This window comes from Gracilinanus agilis, chromosome 4 (assembly GCF_016433145.1).
Source record: "Gracilinanus agilis isolate LMUSP501 chromosome 4, AgileGrace, whole genome shotgun sequence".
In the NCBI taxonomy this organism is placed as follows: Eukaryota; Metazoa; Chordata; class Mammalia; order Didelphimorphia; family Didelphidae; genus Gracilinanus; species Gracilinanus agilis.
Genome location: NC_058133.1, coordinates 522,781,459 through 522,803,317, shown reverse-complemented (window position 1 = coordinate 522,803,317; position 21,859 = coordinate 522,781,459). Strand labels below are relative to the sequence as shown.

General features: G+C 39.5%; 1 protein-coding gene and 1 pseudogene across 1 annotated transcript in view; one reads left to right on the top strand and one right to left on the bottom strand.

Annotated features, from left to right (window-relative positions):
• The window catches only part of LOC123246942 (zinc finger protein OZF-like), a gene marked incomplete at its 3' end in the record, with an annotated part of 84,278 nt that extends 65,181 nt beyond the window's left edge, over positions 1–19,097 (bottom strand). Inside the window, exon 1 of the mRNA XM_044675715.1 lies at positions 18,209–19,097. Within this exon, the coding sequence (XP_044531650.1) occupies positions 18,209–19,097 (889 nt within the window). The remainder of the gene's footprint in view (positions 1–18,208) is intronic.
• LOC123244816 lies at positions 4,907–5,433 on the top strand (annotated as a pseudogene).
• Positions 19,098–21,859: the final 2,762 nt, after the last annotated feature.

The window sequence follows — 21,859 nt, the reverse complement described above, 5'->3', positions numbered from 1 at the left end:
AGAGTTCCATGAAAAACAGAATGAACCAAATGGAAAGGGAGATTCAAAAGGTGGTAGAAGAAAATCAGTCCTTAGAAATTAGAATTGGGCAAATAGAAGGTGCTGACTTTGTGAGATATCAAGAAATGAACAAAATCAAAAGAAGAAAATATGAAATATCTCATTGAAAAAATAACTGACCTGGAAACAAGACCTAGAAGAGACAATCTAAGAATTATTGTACTACATGAAAGTCATGATAAAAAAATGCCTAGCCATCATATTATAAGAATTATCAAGGAAAACTACCCTGATATTCTTGTACAAGAGAATAAAGTAGAAATTTAAAGAATCCACAGATCATATCCTGCAATATATCCCCAAATGACAGCTTCCAGGAATTTTATAGCCAAATTCAAAAGCTCCCAGGCCAAGGTGAAAATAGTAAGAGCAGCCAGAAAGAAACAATTGAAATATCATGGAGCTCCAGTCAGAATTAGAGGGTCTTGTAGCTTCTATATTGAACTATGATATTCTGGAAGGCAAGGGAACTGGGTTTACAACCAAGAATCATCACCCATCAGAACTGACTATATATTTGCAAGGTGAAAAAAGGGTCATGTAATAAAATAGAAGATTTCCAAGCATTTTTGATGAAAAGACCAGACCTAAACAGGTAATTTGATGTGTGAAAGAGAATTCAAACTCTTTGTCTATTTTAATGTAATCAAACATCAACCTCTAATCATTCAAGAACTGAAAGTACCCTTACTTAACAAGTCACTAAATAAGAAAATTCACAAGTCACTTATTAGAAAATGTTCATAGCCCCAAAGGCCACAAGCACCACCACCCCCAGGGCAGTGCTAGGCAAATTGGGAAGCTGTGATTGGTTCCTGTGAAGTGGGGAAGAGAAAGGAAGTGACATGGGGAAAAGCCTATGAAAGGCGAGACATAAGAGAATAATGGGATCCTTTTCCTTGGCTCTTTGATGAGACCTCTCTCCTGGTTGGAACCTTTGGTGGGATACTCCCTTGAGCCTGAGCATTGGTGAGATTCCTGGGGGGTTTTCAGCATCTCATGGCTCCTCCAATTTCGGCCTCCTAATTACAGCTTCAGATCCTGATGAGATTCACTTTTGGATTTGCATTCGTGGTTTGGAGGCACTAGTAGGACTTAGGGCATTTTTGTAGCTAGGCGATTTTATTCTACCTCTTTCCTATATTTCCAACTTTAATATCTCTACCTTGTTGTAAATAAAAGCTGCTAACAGTCATTTTCACTTAAGGGTTTATATTTTATAAATGGTGACCACAATCTTTTTTGACTCTTAATATTTGTCAAACCAACTTTTTACCCTCATAGATGTCCAAATGAAAAATGCAAAAGAAGCATAACAAGATAAATAAGAAGAAAATGTAAGGGACTCAACAAGGTCAAATTATCTATATTCCTATGTAGAAAGATTATATTTGAAACTTTGAAATTTTATCATTATCATAGTAGTTAGAAGTATATAGAGGGTGTTGGAGTAAGTTGTTTAGGATAACAAGCAAATCAAGAGGTGAAAAAAATGGATTGCACTGAGAGAAAAGGGAAGAGAGGTAAACCAGGTTAAATTATATCACCTAAAAGGGCATACAAAAATAAAGCTATTACAATGGAAGTGGGGATGAGGGTGGCAATGGGCAATGCTTAAATTTTACTCTGATTGGTATTGGTTTAGAGAGGGAATAACAATCAGACTCATTGGAACATAGAATACTTTCTTAACATAGAAAAGTAGAAGGAAAATGAGAAAGGGAATGGTGAGGACAGGATCAATATAAAACAGGGGGAATAAGAAGAGTGGTTAAAAATAAAATGCTTGTGTGGAGGGACAGGGTTAAAGGAGAAAGCAGAGGACTAAAAGAGGGAAACAGAATGGAGGGGAATAAATGGTGGCAATCATAACTGTGAATGTATATGGCATGAACCCACCCATAAAATGAAAGCTGATAGCAGAGTGGATTAAAAACCAGAATCCTCTGATATGTTGTTTACAAGAAACATATATGAGGCAGGTAGACAAACAGAGTAAAGGGCAGGGGAGGAAGCTTGGAGCAGAATCTATTGAACTAAGATTATAAAAAAATAGGAGTAGCAATCATCTCAGACAAAAGTAGGACAAGAAAATATCTAACTAAAAGACATAAAGAAGATTGATACATCTTGATAATGAAATCATATCAACAGTTAACATGTATGCATCAAATAACATACCCTCCAAATTTTTAAAGAGAAACTAAAGATTAAAGATGAAATAGTAAAAATAAATTATTGAGGGATCTCAACATTCCCCTCTTGGGAATAGATAAATCTAAAAAAAAATAGACAAGAAGTGAAGGAAGTGAATGCAATTCTAAGAAAGTGAGATTTAATCTATGACGAAAACTGAATGGGGATAAAAATGAATATAACTCCTTTTCAAGGGCACATGGTACATATACAAAAATTTACCATGTACTAGGTGTAAGGATGGGATTTGTGCAAGGGGGATGGGATGAAAGGAGCCAGAGAAGGAGTTTCTGACATTTGCAGCCAGTTGAGACCAGAGGGAATTCTGCGAATTTCTTGGGAGAGGAGAGAGGAGAGGTCTTTGGGCGGAGGACTGAGAGAGGGAGGAGGTGGACATCCCAGCTTGGATCCAGTCCCTAGGGTTTCCTGAGGATCTTTCTTTGGAAATTGAAATCCTGATTCCCTGATCAAAACCATTCCATTGCATCTCTTCCATCAAGACTTCAACCTTTAAGTAAGATAAGTTTTTTGGACTCCATTTTGGGAGTGATCTCTTAGTCTCCTTCTCCCATTACCCAGTCTTGCTGAGAGACCCACTTTCAGTCAAAACTTACAATTATAGAAAAGGATAGAAACAGAAAACTAGAAATAGAAATAGAAGGAGAAGGGGTGGGGGAAGAAACTTAGGAGAGGGAACCCCAAAGGTTCCCTATAGAAATAGAGAAGAGGGCACCCCCAAATCCCTCTGCCATTCACCCCTTTCTCCAATCCCTGAATTGCAAATAATAAAAGCCATTTATCAGTCAGATAGCATTCCAGAGTGCCTGAGAGACAACAAGGGAGAGGGGAAACATAACTCAGTCTGGCTGCTTCCATCTTGAAGCTGGACCATCCGCTGTGAAATTAACTGATTGGGGGGAGGTTTGTGTGAACCCAGTCCTTATTCAGAATCAGATTAGGGTACCACATACCTCGTCTTATAGGGAAGCCTTGCCCCCCCCAACTCCTGTGGGGTGGCAAGAACATCCAGGTCACCCAGTTTTGAGGTGACACACCCTTAAAATCTCCCAGTGTATATTTGGCCCCAGGGGAGAACTGGAAGAGACACTCACCACATAGACTATCTCCCTCCCTTCTATCATAGCATTGGTTATTGGCCCTTTTAATTGTTACATAGGACATAAAAACTTCACAACCAGACACAGAAAAGCATGAAATAATAAATGCATCATTTTTAGATCATGATGCAATAGAAATTATAATCAAAAAGTATTCCTGGAAAAACAAAAAAATTGGGAACTAAATAATCTAATTCCTCAAAAGAGGTGGGTAAAAAAAAAACAAATTAAATGGTTTAATTAAAAAGAATGACAATGAGAAATCAAAATTCATGGGATATAGCAAAAGTAGTACTTAGGGAGAAATTTATACCTTTGACTGCTTATATCAACAAAATAGAGGAAAAGCTGATCAGTTAATTGGATATGCAACAACAAAAGCTAGAAAAAGAAGGAATTAAAATCTTTTAAAGATTAAATTTGAAATAAAAATAAAATGAGAAATAATAAAATTAAAAGTAAGAAAACTATTGAATTAATAAATAATATTGGGTTGGTTTTATGAGAGAGAGAGAAAAGAACATAGAACACTGGCTATTTTGATTTTTCAAAAAAGTGAAGAACATCAAATTACCTATATCAAAAATTAAAAGGGTGAATGCACCTCGCATGAAAAGTAAATTAAAGCAATCATTAGTAACTATTTTGCCCAATATATGACAATAAATCTAACAATCTAAGTAAAATGAATGAATATTTGCAAAAGTATAAATTTCCCAGATTAACAAAAGAGGAAATAGAATGCTTAAATAACATAATCAGAAAAAGAGAAATTGAAGAAACTATCAATTAAATCCTTAAGAAAAAAAATCTCCAAATCCAGATGGTACAATTCATCCTAATACTATATAAACTATTTGGCAAAATGGGCAGAGAAGGAGAACTAAAAAATTATTTTCATTATGTAAATATGGTGTTGATACTTAAGCTTTGAAAACTAAAAACAGAGAAAGAAAATTATAGACCAATTTCCTTAATGACTATCAATGATTAAATCTTAAATAATAAACAATAGCAAAGAAACTACAGCAATATATCACCAGGATTATTCACTATGAAAATTCAGATTCATACTGAAATAAGTAACTGCCTTAACAGGGTGATATTCATGACTGGCACACCCACACACCCACAAATGATAGGAGTGACACCAGTTAACTGAAGACCTGAACAAGGGATGTGGGATTAGGTGAAACACACTAGTTGTTAAGATGACAGTTGGCAGTTACTGGTCACCACCAAACCAGGGAAAATACAAATGGAGACGTTATGGTATAAACTAGGTATAGCCCAATATCTCACGCCTTATACCAAGGTAAGGTAAGAATGGATATATGACTTAAATATAAAGGGTGATATTATGAGTAAATTAAGGGAACACGAAATAGTTTGCCTGTCAGATCTATGGAGAATGGAAGTACTGATAACCATGCAAGAGATAGAGAATATTACAAGATGTAAAAGGAATAATTTTGAATATATTAAAATGTTTTGGAGTGGCTGTGGTGGCGGCAGCAGCAGAGGTTGGCAAAATGTCTCATACCATTTTGTTGGCACAGCCCAAGAGGCCAGAAGGCAGAAGTTATGCTGATTATGAATCAGCGAATGAATGCATGGAAGGAGTTTGTAAAATGTATGAAGAGCATCTGAAGAGAATGAATCCCAACAGTCCCTCCATCACATATGACATCAGTCAGTGGTTTGATTTCATTGATGAGATCTGGCAGATCTTAGCTGCCTTGTGTATCGAGCAGTCAGACATACCAGCCCTACCACAAAGATTGCATCAAAGAGAAGATCTATGTGCTGCTCTATTGGCAGGCCCAACAAGCAGGCAAATAATCCAAGTGGCAGCATTTTGGAGATGGGGGGAGGGCTTGGAAAACAAGTGTGTACAGTGTGCTGTAGTGGGAGCTTTGCATTATAGAAGTCCTAGCTCCATTTTTTTTTTTTTTACAATCTAGCCAAGGGCAAATGTATTAGAAGATTTTTGTCTTGTTCATTCTTTTTTTCTTTTTAAACCCTTAACTTCTGTGTATTGGCTCCTAGGTGGAAGAGTGGCAAGGCTGAGCAATGGGGGTCAAGTGACTTGCCCAGGGTCACACAGCTGGGAAGTGTCTGAGGCCAGATTTGAACTTAGGACCTCCCATCTCAAGGCCTGACTCTCAATCCACTGAGCTACCCAGCTGACCCTCTTGTTCATTCTTTAAGCCCCTGTCCCTCCCTACTTTCATTTTTTTTCACTAAAAAGTAGCTGAAAATTTCTCTTCTCTTATTTAGCGCTTGGTTACTGTTCTTTCAGCTGTTCATAACTGCTTCATAATGTTTACTGTACTTACCCTTCTGTGGGAAGATTTTCCAGAATTTAGTTACGTCCTCAAAACTCAAAGGCTTAGTAGAGAATAAAATAAATGCTTTTTAGTTACAAAAAAAAAAAACCCTTTTGTACAAACAAAACCAATGTAACCAAGATTAGAATGAAAAAAAATAATATTAGGAATGGAGAATTAATAATAAACTGAGGACACACTCACTCCTCACAATGGAAAAACAGACAGAGGAACAGAGGTAAACCAAATAGGGATGTGAGGTTTGGGAATGGCAGTTGGCCAGTAACTGCCAACCTGCCAACCAGGAAAAACCAATGTAGTGGGTTTAACTAAGAGGAGACAGGAAGTGCTAACTGTTATGTTGGTAATAACAGAAATACTGGGGAAGCTGATCGTTAGGCCTGGGTCAGAAATCTTCAGGACACTCTCCTCCCACACTGACAGGCTGGAGTGAGTAGGGAGGGGATTAGGTACTTCTTGTCCTCAAACCCCTCCCCCCAAGCAGTTGGGCTTCAGTTGAAGATGGAGTCAGGCTTGAGTTGCTTCAAGCCAGATACAGCTGAGGCTAATCTTTAATGATGTTCCCTTTCTTAACTTATATTCCCCACAGATAGAGAATAGAGAGATAGAGAAATGAGTAGTGGCTAATGATCCTTATGTTGAGGAGTGAGATGGGACTTGACTTCTTATGCTGGCAACAGATAAGCATCAAACAATTGCAAAGTGAGCAGTGAGTATCCTCAAATAATTCCCAGGCAGAGATAGTGAAGATAAAGCTTATATTGGTTATGGAAGGGAAAAGGGAAAGGCAAGAGGGGGTAATTAGGATTTGGATAAGTGTGGAAAGCCCTGAACTGTCAGCTTGAAGCTGCCCCCCCCCCCAGGAGGGAGTGGCAGGCACTTGGCTAAACTTGCTCTCTAGGCTAATAATAATTACTCCTAATCTCTATATTACTCAATAATTGTTATCTTGATGCTGGTAAGGTCTAATCCTACTAGACAGGCTAACTTCTGAGTAGAAACCACAATGGCTTTTGCCACAATGGACCCTCAGGTGAACCCCCAAGTCAGGAGCAGCAAGCAGCAAGATCTTCTCACCTCAACTCCCAGAAAGCAACCGTTTAACTACCACTCAACTGTCCCCTCACCCAAAGTTCTGGGGGGGGGTCCCCTGGAATTCTGGATGAGGCTTGACCCTGTATTTTGCAGGAATTCCATCCTGCCCTCTTCTACATTACATAACAAAATGGTGTTTAATAGAAATGACTGAGGGAAGTAGGGAGAGGGGTATTTCTATTCTAAAGAATAGCCTAATAGTTTAACTAACTAAATATCTAACTAAGCTGGTCTCTAACTAACTAAGAGGGGCTCAAGAAGGGTTCTCACAGTACAGGTTCAGAGATGCTCCAAGCTGGTCACAGATGTAACAGGAACAAGTTCAGAGCAGCCAGTTAATCCAAAACTGACTCCAGGGAGTAAGGTTGATTAACCTGTTGTCCACCAACAGTTAACCCGGTCCTATCCTCAACCTAGGTCACGATGTTTTCCTTGCAAAATCTCCTTCTCAGTGGTATCACACACTGGCAACTCCTTGGGTATGTGGCAAAACCTGGACCACACAGCCAACACTCCTCCTTTCCTCCAGCTTGGTCAAACTCCCACCCCTCTTTTCAAAATCCCACCTTCATTCTATTATGGAACCCTCAGGTTTTTAGACACAGCCTGGGTGCTACTGCTTAATCTCCCCATTACAGAAGAGAAACAACTGGGGGAAAATTATAACAAATTTCTCTGATAAAGATCTCATTTCTAAAATAAATAGAGAACTAAGACAAATTAATAAGATTATATTTTTGTCCTCTAGTTAACAAATGATCAAAGCATATGAACGAGCAGTTTTCAAATGAAGAAATCAAAGCCATCAATAACCATATGAAAGAGTGTTCTAAATTGCTCTTGATTAAAGAAATGCAGTTAAAATAATTCTAGGGCATCACCTCACACCTTATAGATTGACCAGCATGACAGTAAAAGAAAATGACAAATGTTGGAGGGGATATGGCAAAATTGGGACACTAATGCATTATTGGCGAAGTTGTGAACTGATTCAACCATTCTGGACAGCAACTTGGAACTGTGCCCAATTGGCTATAAAACAATACACACCCTTTGATCCAGTCTCTACCCAGGAAAGATTTTTTTTAAATGGCAAAGTATCTACTCGTACAAAAATATTTATAGCTGCTCTTTTTGTGGTGGCAAAAACTCGGAAAGAAAGAGATGTCCATCAATTCAGGAATGGGTGAAAAAATTGTGGCATATGATGGTGATGGAGTACTATTGTGCCATAAGAAAAGATGACTAGGATGATTTCTAAAAAAGCTGGAAAGATCTACATTAACTGATGCAGAGTGAAATAAGCAGAAGCAGGAGAACATTGTACACAGTAACAGCAATATTGTGGAATGATCAACTATGATAGACTAAGCTCCTCTCAGCAATGCATTGATCGGGGATAATTCTCCCCCCACCTTTCATTTAATTAATTAAATATTTGGGGCCTTAAGCTTATTTAATTAATTTGTTTATTTAGAATTTTTTCCCCATTGTTACATGAATCATGCTATTTCCCTCCCTCTTAACCAAAGAGCAATTGTACTGGGTTTTACATGTGTCATTGATCAAGACTATTTCCATATTATTAATATAGCACTAGGGTGATCATTTAGTCTACATCCCCAACCATATCCCCATCAACCCATGTGATCAAGCAGTTGTTTTTCTTCTGTGTTTAACAATTTGTGGATGAGGGAATGAAAAGGAAAAGGAGAAAGAAAACAAAAACTGATCAATAGACACATTGACAAAAAGTCAATTAGGGAGTATTCTCCTTATAATGACATTTTGCAATGCAATATGAAAAGCAAAATGATAGACAGTTAGCTGTTTAGAATTTTGAATGAGCTGAGTTTGGCAAAGCCTAGCAGGTGCAAATTCAATTGATGGGAAAGTATAAAAGCAGGATTTGAACTGAGACAGGGTTCTCAATTTTGAGACAGGGCTTGGTGGGAGGTTGGTTTGGACTTGGGTAGTGTTATAATTATGGGAGGTCCCTTGATCTATTTGAGATGGTAAATTGATGTACAGAGAGAAATAAGATGACCCTTCTCCCTTATAACAGTTGCCCAGGCAGGATCCTTCAGGTCAAAGAGGTTTATCCCTTCAGGACCCACCTGGGGTTAATTGATATGTTGATTTGGGCTCTTTAGCTAGGATAACGCCTTGTATTCTGACTGTGATTTCTCCCTTCCCAAAACAAACTTGGAAACTGCTTTAGGAAGGTACTTTAAACTTTATATTAAACAGGAAGGATAAGAGTAAAGGACTGTGGTATAGGAGACCCTATTCTAATGGTTACTAATAAAATCTCAACTGCTGGCAGATGAAGAATCAATGTAGCTTCCCTCTGGTTCAGCCTGGCCAGGACTAAACCAGAGTAGGTAAACTGCTGGGATATTTTTGACTTCTTCAATAGATCTTCAGCCTTACAGTTGAGTTATTTCCACCCTTTCCACCCTCTTCTTCGTCTCCTGCCCACTTCCCGGATCCTTCCCGGATCCCTCCCGGGCCCTGGGAAACCTAGATAACTAGATGATGTAACTCCTAATATCTAGGGGCAGTAGACACCAAGGTGGTGGTCAGGTACAGGTTGGCCCGGTATCTCAAGTACAAGAAGAGTTTGCAGAGAGATGTTTGCACCCTCTCACTCCAAGACCAGGATCCACCAATCTCCAGCCTCAGCACAGGTCAAAGACCCAGAATCCCTTCAGGATTCTCAACTGCCCCTCCTCCTGCCTCTCGCATGACTCCCTGGGAGCATTCCATCCAACTGACTTATTTGTCAATCAAAGGTGATCTTCAAGCTCCCAGAGATTCAATATAACAGTAGGCCAAAAGACAACTTAAGATACCAGCAACCAGCACTGATCATTTCCATAGTCTCAAATCCTGTGTTATCCTATACTGAATATTCTGATTTAATTCACTCATCAAGAAGAAGCAACATCATTTACCATCAAATAACCTGGTTCAGGTTGAAGCAGTCTGGCTCTGCCAGTCTGGAAACTGGTAAACTAACCATCAACAACTAACATGCTTGAATACTCTGATTACCTTCAATTCATATACCACCTTTGTCATCAATAGCTTAGGCCAAGGATCTCCCATACTCCTCTTCCCATCATTTCCCTGCTTCCCTCCCTAAGCCTGTGATTATTAAATCTTTAAACTCACCTAAAGTGAATGTCATCTTTACCTCAGGGATTAGTGAACATATCCTTGGATATTTGAGGGAAGAGGAGATTCCTTTCAACTGTAAACGTTCAAATTGTAGTCAACCAGCATTATCCATATTGAGCCAGGATAGACAGTGAGAAGCAGCTATGTGTTCTTAACTACAGATTCTTCTCTTAGCTATCTGTCCTGGGACACTGTTATACTGAAGCTGAGCAGAACAGATTCATTAAAAATAGTCCTGTGGAGTCCTTTGTGTTTCACTACCACCACTTGTGTGTTACACTTAGAGATCTTCCACACTCATTCAGCACCAGCCCCTCATAACACCAGGCACTTATACCACCCTTTGGCATAAGAATTTACATTCAGAATAAATGATAGGTTCAATCCCCTTCAGTTCAGTTAATTATATCCCAAAGTTCACTCTGGGTTTCTTGATGTAATATGTGATTTCTGTAGGCATCCTTATGACACCTACTCCAGAAGATTCACTTTCTTGATTCAGGGTGTTGGAGATTTTCTTTTCCTAAAATTGCTTTAAAATATCATGAACTTGGATTTTAAGATAATTATACAATCCCTGCTTAAGAGGGTGTTGACGAACACTAGAATCACCTTTGGATACATGACTGAGCTATGAAGTTTATGAATCAATTCTCAAAAGAAAACCAAAAATAAAAAAAAATAAAAAAAGCAAAAGAGGGAAAATTAAATTCTGGATAAAAATATGTGTCAAAATCCTATGTGTATAAAATTATGAGTAAAAAGAGAACTATAACAGGTCCTTGAATCACCACCAGGGCCAATGAAAGTGATTTATGTTCTGTAAGCCTGCAGGACAATTGCAATAGTATTTTGCTCACTCATCAGCAGCCAGGACTATGGAAAAATTGCCATACTAAAAGCAGAAACGGGGATAAGAGTCTAAGTAAAAGGGAAGTATGATTCCCTGGTCTGATTTTACCTTTACCCTCAGGGAATGGAGAGCCAGAAATGAAAGCCAAACAGAGGTACTTATAGGAACCTGACCTGGTGAAGTCCAACATCTGAATTTGTCAAATAGCTGGTTCCCCCAAACCCCAAAACAAGTCTACTCTCTTGGCTTTTTAAAGGTGAAATTTAGTGGTTGGACTTAAATTATGTTAAATAACGTGGGCTCTGAAGTTATTATATCTCAAACAATAACATAGAGAAAAGTGAGAGAGGTTAGAGAAAATATCTATACTAGTCCTCTACCAGGAGGGCCGTAGTATTACTACGAGGCCTACTCCAAAATGGAAGCTAGTCTTTTAGGAAACTAGGAAAGGAGTCAGCCCTTTTCACTCACCCAACAAAGTAGTCCAGAACTCAGAATCTAAGTTGATGCCATGATCCAAGCTGTATTCTCCAGTGAAGTTCCTTCAAAGACTATTTCTAAGAGACACTCCACCAGACTCAACTTCACTAGACTCTCCTAGTCCCAGGACTTTGTGGCGTTTATGGTGGTTTCCTGTTCATGCCTGTCTTCACAGGGGCCAAACACAGTTTCCAAATTGTTCAGCCCTGCCCGGGGCACTGTCTGTGGGATTGACTTCTCACCTCTAAAGGTGTTAACTCTTCTAGGATTCACACATTTCTGAATTGTCATTCAGTTTGGATTCCCATGTTACTGAGTTCTTACCCAGGTAGCACCTGGGTTGCACCTACTTATGTTAAGTAGGGGTGTTTTTCCTTTTGGAAGAGCAAACTCCTGTAGTAACAGCATCCCTTATTTTAGGGTTAAGTATGGCTATATTCCGCTTTTGTTGATTAATTCAAAAGTAGACAAAGGAGAGTTAATCCTGTCCTCAAAATCTAGTGAGGTACTAAGTAGGGATACTTAAGTTATTATTAAACAAAGCTTTAACTCCAACTAGGCAAAGAGAAAAAAGGATTCCCTTTTCACAAGTTTAAACTGAAAATTCAGAAAAAGAACCAAAAATTTCCTTTCACAGCTTAGATCCTTATCAATCCCACAAGGATTGTTAGTCTCCTTGATTTGTGCTTCTCTAAACTATACAGTAACTCTTTTGTGATAGCTTCTTCTGAAATCAGACACAATTATTAGTTAAAGCCCCAAAATATTTAACCAATGGCAGATTTCCAGTCTAAAGCTTTTGGGTATGAATTGGTATTGGGGCTAATAGATACTGTAAACTCATCTTTCAAAATCAAAAACATGAATACTGATTCCATGTACTCAAGCACAAAAAAATAAGAAGAGGGAAAAAACAAATATCCTATTGAAAATATAAAGAAAAACAACAAAAATCAGAAATTCATATTTCACATTCCATTTGACAATAGGTCAGATAAATAGAGACACAGCACAAGGATTTTTTTCACTCAAAAGCGAGCTCTATTTCCTTTATAACTTGGCCATGATCCACAGGGCAAGTATACATCATTTTTAAACAGAACATAGAGCTAATAACAAAAACATACTAACTGAAGGTAATATTATATAATGGGACATCTTAGATTAATATGTGTAATAATTAAAATAGGGTTGCCAAATATAATAGCTAAAAATTTGGTTTGACAAAAATAATAATGGTTAAAAATAATTGTTGTGGTCTCCGTTTAAAAAAGTAACTCAAGCCATGAGGATGTTAGAAGCTTTAGTAGCTTTATTACAGCAGGGTGTAATATGAGATTAATAACTCTGCCATGTTGGCCTGGGCCAACCTGTCAGTTGCCCTGGTTGGAATGTTGATGGTGGCATGAGACATGGGGCAAAGCACCAACTGCCAGTTGGGCCAAGAGTATATAAAGCCCTGGAGACCCAGGGATGGGTTCTGTTCTTCCCTGACCTCTCCCCTGATCACTCACTTATCCCTTACCCCCCTGGGGCCCCAGGTTGGTGGGAGTGAGAACATGGGTAGCTTAGGCCTAGAATAGGGTTTAAACCAATCCTGCAGAACAATTTACCAATAAAATTAGCACAACTGGCAAATCCTTTAGTCAAAGATCAACTTTATTATCCAGAGACCACATCACTCTGACCCAGGGCAGGCAGCCATGGGTCAGCAGAAGACCATCCAGACAAGACCTATTGGCAACCTTAGTCAGATATACCTTTCATCCTTAGATCTCAGTACTTCCTAACCCTCTTTCCACTGCCTTGTTCCCTTTACATTGTTATCAATAAACCCCTTAGGCTTAACCCTTAGAACTCTGTGGTTATTCACCTACCATCTAATGCCAACCAGGGACAGGCAACAGGAAGGGTTCTGAGCAGTTTCAGCGGAACAAACTCCATTGCTGAAGGGCAGGAAGTTCAACATCCACTTCCTGTCAGCCTGTCATTCACCGATAGGAAGCTGCTTCCTCAGCAGAGAAGGGGCTGGTAATCTGATATCTTAAAGGAGCTTTGTGTCTAGTAGTAAGAGTTTCACTTGACACTGATTCCTGGGTTGGTTCCTTGTTACATTTATAAACAAGTTTCAAGCCCAGCCCAGGTACAATTCACTCCATCCTTCCAACTAGCTAGCCGTATTACTTATCCTCCTGCTAGCCTTATTACTAGCATAAAGCCCTTGGCCCATTTATTATAAGAGTAGAGATAGTAAAGAGGGAAATGTAGGAAGGAGTTAGAAAATATTGCCTAGCTAAATTAACTAAGGCCAGATCTGAGTGCCTCACCAAAGAGTATCCCAACAAAGACAGGAGAAGAGCTCAAAAGCCAGTGTCTCCTCAATCCAAGCGAGTTACCAAAGCTGAACTCCTTGAGTCACCAATGCAGAATCTCCAACACAGAAGTCTTCCAGTGCAGAAGTGCCACACAGAAGAATCCCTCTTACAGCAAGAGCCACCAAGATAGCAGAAATCCAATGCAGAGACACCAATGGGGAAGTCCTCCCTCAGGAAGAGCCACCAAGGCAACAGAATGAATCAGAATACCCTTCGCTGGTTTTTTTATAAGTACTTTTCTCTACATCACTTCCTGTCTCTCTGGTTTGTCCTTCCTTTCACTGTGGAATGGTCTATCACATCTCAGGAACCAATGAAAATTTCTTAATTTGCCAATCTATATCCAGATTATCCTTTCCTTATTATAGATCATAGATAAAAGTATTCAATAAGTACCTTCCTGAGTAGTCTTTATATCACGACCCTTGGAGAGGGAGTAAATGCAGTCAGATAAATGTGATTCAAAGCTAATCAGAGCCCAAAATTAATAACTGATCCAACCCCAGGTTGGACCTGAAAGGGTTACCCATCCACCTAACCTTTTGGGGTCCTTCCCTGGGCAACTGTTATTGAGAGGGGAAATAACATCTAGTAAGGGTGATTGGGGTTGGTGTTCCCCCATCACCAGCTGCTGGGGGGGTTGAGAGGGATTACCAGCAGTCCAGTTCCCCTTGGGGGCAGGACAATTGAGTGAAAATGGAGTGAGAAGAGCCAGAGACCCAGTAGGTTTGCAGTGGCTGATCTGAAGTGCCATCTGCTGATTTTAATTTTTATATCATTTTCCTCAAGATTACATCATTGTTGGCATGAATTCCATTCCCACCATATATCTTATCTTTAGAAACAATGTGTTAGGTGTGTTTGACATATCTCTTGGGCTACAGTGGTGAGAACGTACAGGCCTTTTCATTGGAGACAATTTCTTCATATTTCATTCATTGTTCTTTTATATTAACTTACTGTATCAAATCAGATCTGAAAAGTGGTGGAGGGGGGAATTTGGAGACTGTTCTGGCCTGTTCTTGCAGGCACCTGTGTATGGGAATCTGAATTAGAGATTTAAAATTTTTAACATTAACTCACTAACTGCTGTTTTTTTTGCTGGGCTGATTCTAGGGGAAATATTTATACTCTAGGGGGTTTTACAGGGGTTTATTTTGGGATAGATTAGTCTGTGACTGTAATCGTTCTTGCCATGAACCTGTATTGTTTTTCTGTGTCTTCTTGGAGCTGAATAAGGATATTAACTGTAATAGTTTCAATGCAAGTGAATGTCACTGTAAAAAGAATCACATAGGGGAAACTGAGTGTGGAATTTCCATCCTCCTGACAACCTGCCATGTTGGATTGTCAGAGCTTGTGAGTAGCCTTGCTAAACATCACAGCCTTGATGGCTTCTGGCAACCAGCACCTAGGAGAATACAGAGATACATCCACCTCACTGATATCTATATCTCCCTAGGACCAATAGGACCCTCATTCTTTATAATATAGGGAAGTCTTGTTCATCCCAACTACATAGTAACTTACGCAATGGAGAAGCCTCAGCCACTTTACTGGTTTACTTCTGTTAATTTCCCAGAAAGCAAAAAGGACTTAGTTGACATTATCTGGTCAGAAACTATTGATTTCCTTCACTAAATGTGGAAAAATCTCTATTCATTCTTCCTTAACATAGAGGAACTGCTGGGTCTTTCTACCCTATCTTTTTGGGTCTATTGCTCTAACTGCTTTTGAGAAGGAGCTCTGCAGTGCTTGTGGTAGTAGTCAATTATTGTTAAGGAATTTAAATAATTAAAGGATCCCACAAGTTTCAATATCCTAGTGAAGAAAAACAAATTGTAAGAAACAATATCCTTTGATTCTATAGTAAAAAGTGTGTAAATGGAATTAACTCTAGCCAATTCATAGTCAAAACTCTACTCATCCTAGGCATTGAAATGATGTAATCCTCACCTCCCTTAATGGGGAGGGGAGATGAGTTACCCACACGTGACAATAAGTAACAAATCAAGAACTAGGGACTGCCCTTTGGGCAGTCCAAATCAATGTAGAGACTGCCATTTGTCCACTTGAATTAGAGGTGGACCCACGGGAAGTGACGAAAGACACTATCTCTTTAAGTATGTTGGTTACTTCCTGTGAAGGAGTTCCCGCCTTGAACTTGGTGCTGAAGGATCTCCTGAGACCACAGACCGCTTGCACTCTGTATTGTTATGTGGGTAAGTTAGGCTGACTTCCTTGGCCTACCTAGGCCGCTTCCAAACACTGCCTTAAGTAGGCACTAGCCTATCTGGTTGCTAGGCCTTGTGGCTTGCAGCCTAATTTATTTAGCCTTTTAACCTTCTCTCTCGTCCAAGCCTCTGCAGGCCTGGACTAGCCTCTCCCTTTCTCTTTATTCCCATACCTTTACCTTCCTAATTGTAAATAAACTGCCTTAATCTGATGCTGACTTGGGTCTGATTTAATTACCGAATCAACCTGAATTGTTGATTCCTGGCAGCCACACTTTAAATATATATCTATAAAATACCTAAAATCTCTCTCTTACAAAAGCAACTATATTAGGATTAAATGAATCAAGGCAAGGCAATAGTACTCAATAGGAATAATAATGAATATAAATTTATAATAGCAATAATTTTAAAAACATGTTATTTTTTAAAATAATGGACCATTGAAGTGGTATGTCTATTTGATATTTCATTTAATTGATATTTTATTTAATTTTATTAATAATTTGTTTAAAGATTTACTGTCATTCAATTTGATTAAATTCATGTAATTTTATTCAATTGCATTATATATACGTATATAAAATTTACCTGCAGTTTTTGCTTTTTTGGTGGTTGCCCTGGTGTGCAATGTATGCTGTGTGCCTTTAGACACAGCTGGGAGCAGGGAGCCTCAACCCCCTGCTGTGAAGCTAGAGAAGTCTGATGTCAAGGTCCAGGGAATGGAGGGGGAGATCCCTGGTACGGGTTGGGGCTCCAGAACCCACACTCACATCTGGGAGGCTGGAAGTCCGCTAGGACTACTCAGGTGAGTTGCTTCGGTTTGCTGTATGTTGCAGGGCCTGGAAGTTGACAGGTCAGGGTGGTAGATAATGTGGGTGGAGACCAGGGACCCCTGCTGTGATTTTTCCCCTTGAGACACTCCTAAGGGAGCTACCTTAGCAAGACAATTAGGTTCCAGCTCTGTGGGGTCCCCTGCTGTGAAAATGGGAGGAGGGATACTTGAGACCAGCCTTTCTTTGGGCACACTGGCTGTGGCTACTGAGATGTTGGTACAGAGGGGGTGGGAAATCTTGCCTTCTACTCTCTCCAACAACCTACCCCCAACTAACCTAAAGCTGGGGCCACCTGGGTGCTTCAAACTGGCTCATAGTATTCTCTTTAGAAAAGCAAGATTTTATCTGACCAAGCCTGAGATCTGTGGCAGCTGCAGCCTTTTCTACTTCAGGTGGAAGGCAAATAGTGAGTGATGGTTGCTTCCCTGAGCTGATCTGCCCTAGTGTCTATTTTAAAGAAATCTAAAAAGCTTAAAGTAGCCCTCTCCATAGTGGTCACCATAATGGAAGAATTAAAAATGGTCTTTACATTTCGTAAACTTTATTAGAATTAACTTGGATAGGTAGAGACAGAGAATTACAGAAGAAAGACTTTTAGCCATGTGGGTGCTCTCCACATGGCTCCTTCAGTCACCTTCCTCTTCACCAGTTCCTCCAGAAAGAGCCCCTACTTCCCTGTCTTCAACCATTATTCTTCCCTTCCAGGCCTCCTTCAATCTTGTCCTGTTCAAACTCAGTCACATGACCACACTAGATGATGTCACTAGGATTAGAAGGATGCAGAGAAGATACCATGTGTGATCCTGGGAGAGGGTTCTCTTCACACAATTGGACATCTTGTGTTAAAGGCAAATGATAACTTTTTGTTTACCCTCTTAACCACAGTTATATTGGTTTTTTTGTACAGTTTACAATTTAAGATAATAAAAATAATCCATAATGTAGCTCATGTTATCTATTTCTCCTTTGGTCATAAATTCTTCCCTTATCAATAAACTGATCTAAAAGAAACTATTCTATGCTCCCTTAATTTGCTTGTGGCATTATACTTTAGGTATAAATGATATTCCCATTTGGACCTAGTTGGAGTATAACTTATGACATGCCAAAGAAAATTAATTGTCTGCTTTAGAGCAAGATGGGGGGTCAGTGTGAAAGTTTGAGATTTCTTTGATATAGAGCAAAAGTGGGCCTCTAATTGAATGGATTTCCACATTGATTGCATTCAAAAGATTTCTCCCCAATGTGGATTCTCTGTTGTACAGCAAGACTGGATCACTGTCTGAATGTCTTTCCACATTGCTTACACTAATGAGGTCTCTCCCCAGCATGGATTCTCTGATGCTTAGCAAGTTCTGAACTGTGTCTGAATGCCTTTCCACATTCTCTGCATGCATAAGGTTTCTCACCAGTGTGGATTCTCAGATGTACAGCAAGATGGGATCTCTCACGGAATGTCTTTCCACACTGGTTGCATTCATAAGGTTTGTCCCCAGTGTGGATTTTTTGATGTTTAACAAGATGTGAGCTCTGACTGAATGTCTTTCCACATTGCTTGCATTTATAAGGTTTCTCTCCAGTATGAATTCTCTTATGCAGAGCAAGACTAGAGCTCTGACTGAATGTCTTTCCACATTGATTGCATTCAAAAGGTTTCTCCCCAGTGTGGATTCTCTGATGTATAGCCAAACTGGATCTCTCATTGAATGTCTTTCCACATTGGTTGCATTCATGAGGTTTCTCTCCAGTGTGGATTCTCTGATGCTGAGTAAGATCGAAGCTCTGTCTGAATGTCTTTCCACATTGGTTGCATTCATAAGGTTTCTCCCCAGTGTGGATTCTCTGATGTACAACCAAATTGGATCTGTCACTGAATGTCTTTCCACACTGCTTGCATTCATAAGGTTTCTCCCCAGTGTGGACTCTCTGATGTACAACCAAACTGGATCTGTCACTGAATGTCTTTCCACACTCCTTGCATTCATAAGGTTTCTCTCCAGTGTGAATTCTCTGATGTCGAGCAACGCTGGTGCTCCAACTGAATGTCTTTCCACATTGCTTGCATTCATAAGGTTTCTCCCCAATGTGAATTCTCTGATGTTTAGCAAGTTTGTGTCTCTGTCTGAATGTCTTTCCACATTGCTTCCAATCACCTGACTTTTCCTCAGAGTTCATTTTTTGATGTTCAGTATGGGATGAATTTTGAGGTTCAACACAGAATTCTCTCCAAACTACGTTATTTGGAACATCACTCATGAGTCTTTGCTGGTCCATTTCTTCCAGAGAAGGGCTCATCTCCATTGGAGTTGCCTTCATTTCCAGGCTAATCACTCCTTCTAAAAGAAACAAATGGTAAAACATATCTGCAGTCACATATACACACAAATAACATATATCCTTTCCTCTACTGTCAGAACATGAATTGCTTTAAATCTTATTTCCTCAGGTAAGAAGAAAAGTCTTCCAACTGAAATGGACACAATCCATTCTTTGAAAATGCCATTACCTCAAAGCTAAATAACAATTTAATTTAAAAAGAGCCTCCCACATGATCTCATTCTGTTTTCATAACAAACCTGTGATTTTGGCCTGGTTGTCATTATTACATTCTTATCTCAGACTATGACTTCAGAATGGTGGTGGAGTGACTTGACCCAAATCCTGGAAGCTAAAACCAAATCGTGTGACTGGGCATGCTCTGTCTACATTACTAGACAATTTTCAATCTTTCTTTTTGCTTTCATATTCATTCTCTATACATTCAATCCTATCTTCATAGATATGATACCACTGGATGTATGTACACTAAATATTTCTATTATTTCATGAGCTAGCTAACCTGTAAGCATTATGTAATTTCTTTCATGATTGCTTTTAATTTTATTTTTTTGTTGCAGTATCTGAGATCAGAGGAAGAACATTCACTCTCTTTTTGACATTTAGACAAGGAATAAAAAATTTTGTGCTGTTCCCTACTTCTTGAGAATAGCTATTACTTTTCTTTAAATGACTTTTCAGTACAATCAAGTCTTTCTACTAAATACAATTTAAACAAAGACATGGATTTTAACATATTTCAAAATATATCTCACAGTAACTTGAGTCCATCATCCTTTTGAAAGGAAATGGGCTGCAGGTTTCATTCTTTGTCCTTTTGCACCCATCTCATTTAGTGGTTCATAAGGCTATTGGAAATTTGAGGGGACTTGAGATAAAAATTAGTTACTGTCACTTTAAACAGTTAATAATGGCCCAATTTTTTTCCTATTGGACAACAACAATTAAAAAAACAAAGGTTTTCCCCCCTGCACTGATTCCAAATGATCCTAATCAGGAATGTAATGATTTTCAGGTACATTTATTGCCAGGGGCCATCAAACCCGATTCTGAATGACAAAGTCTCAAGTGGGATCCTATAACCACAGACTGGATTCTATGGAGGATGCTTACCCCCACTCTAGATTCCCCCTTGTGACTTCTTTCTTAATAACACTCCTTATTGTAATGATTGTAATCAATATCTCTAATAAGCCCCAGGGAGATACAGAAGATTAGTATAGGATGTTACTAGAGCCCTTATAAACCCCTACAGACTCCTTCTGCGGGAAGCCTTCAAAGCCTGTGATGTTTAGCACAGCTTGTCACCAGCTCTGAAAAACCCACATGGCAGGTATCAAAAGGATGGTTATTCCACTCAGTTTCCCCTATGTGATTCTTTTCTCACTAGCATTCCTATAATCAGTATCCTTATTCAGCCCCAGGGAAACAGAAAAACAATACAGGATAATGGCAAGGCCACCCACAGACCTTCCTCAAACCTCTAAGTAAAACCCTAAATAAACCCCACACTATAGGTTATAATACAGAAACTTCCACTGAAGTCACTTCACAACAAACTAGCATATAGTGAGTTAATGTTAAAGATTTTAAAACTCTTAACATGACTTTCGGGTTAAGATGGTGGCAGAGTAGAAGCAGTGTGCTTAACCTCTCCTAACCCACACATATAGGATTCCTCAATCATAAAAACAAATCCAGATGAACAAAGGGACCCACAACAGGGCGCAGCACTGAAGGCACGTGGGTTAGGGGTATTTCCATGTTATAAGGCAGTCAAATAGCTCTCACTAAAACATGAGCTGAGCAACCCCTCCCCCACACACACCACCTACAGTGCCAAAGCCAGCTCACAAGAGTTAGAGCAAGTTTGGGGCATTCATTAAGTTCTTGGCAGCTACCTGGGATCACCAGGGCCTGCTCCTGAAAGCAACAAGACTTAAGACACCATGAAGCTAAAGAAAGTGGACTTTGAACACAGACCTTGAGCTCAGGTGCAGACGTTGAGTCCAGGCGCAGACTTTGGGTGGGGACCCAGTGCAGAGGGATGCATGACAGGAAGCAGCACCCTGATATTGTTAAAGGAGCTTCAGGCAGAGAAGCAAGCAAGAGGACCACCAGGAGGCTTGATCCTGAACATAGCTAGACCTGAGACCTGAGGAGCCTAAAGAGCACAGACCAACCCTGGGCGCAAGGATAAAGCTGAGAGGGCGCACAGCTCTGTGACTCAGATGAAAACTGCTCCACAGCTCGACAGGATAGGCAGAGAGCCTGTCTGCCTCACCCAGACTTCTGACTGAGAAAAAAATAATAATAATGGCAAGCCAGGCACAAGAACCTCCAAAGAGAAAAATCAATTAACACTTGACAACTTTTACACAGAAAAAATCCAGAAAACAGAAGAAACAGGAAAGAACAAACAAGTAATCACATCCAAACCTTCCCCCTGTAAGAGGGAGATTTTTAGGTATTTTATAAATATATATTTAAAGTGTGGCCGCCAGGAATCAAAAATTCAGATTGATTCCATAATTAAAATAGACCCAAGTCAGCATCCAGTTTAAGGTAATTTATTTACAATTAGGAAGGTAAAAGGTAGGTAAATAGTGAGAGGGAGAGGCTAGTCCAGGCCTGGAGAGGCCTGGATGGAGAGAGAGGCTTAAAAGCCTAATTAAACTAGGTTACAAGCCACAAGAGAGGTTATAAGCCTACTTAAGGCAGAGTTTGGAAATACCAAGGCA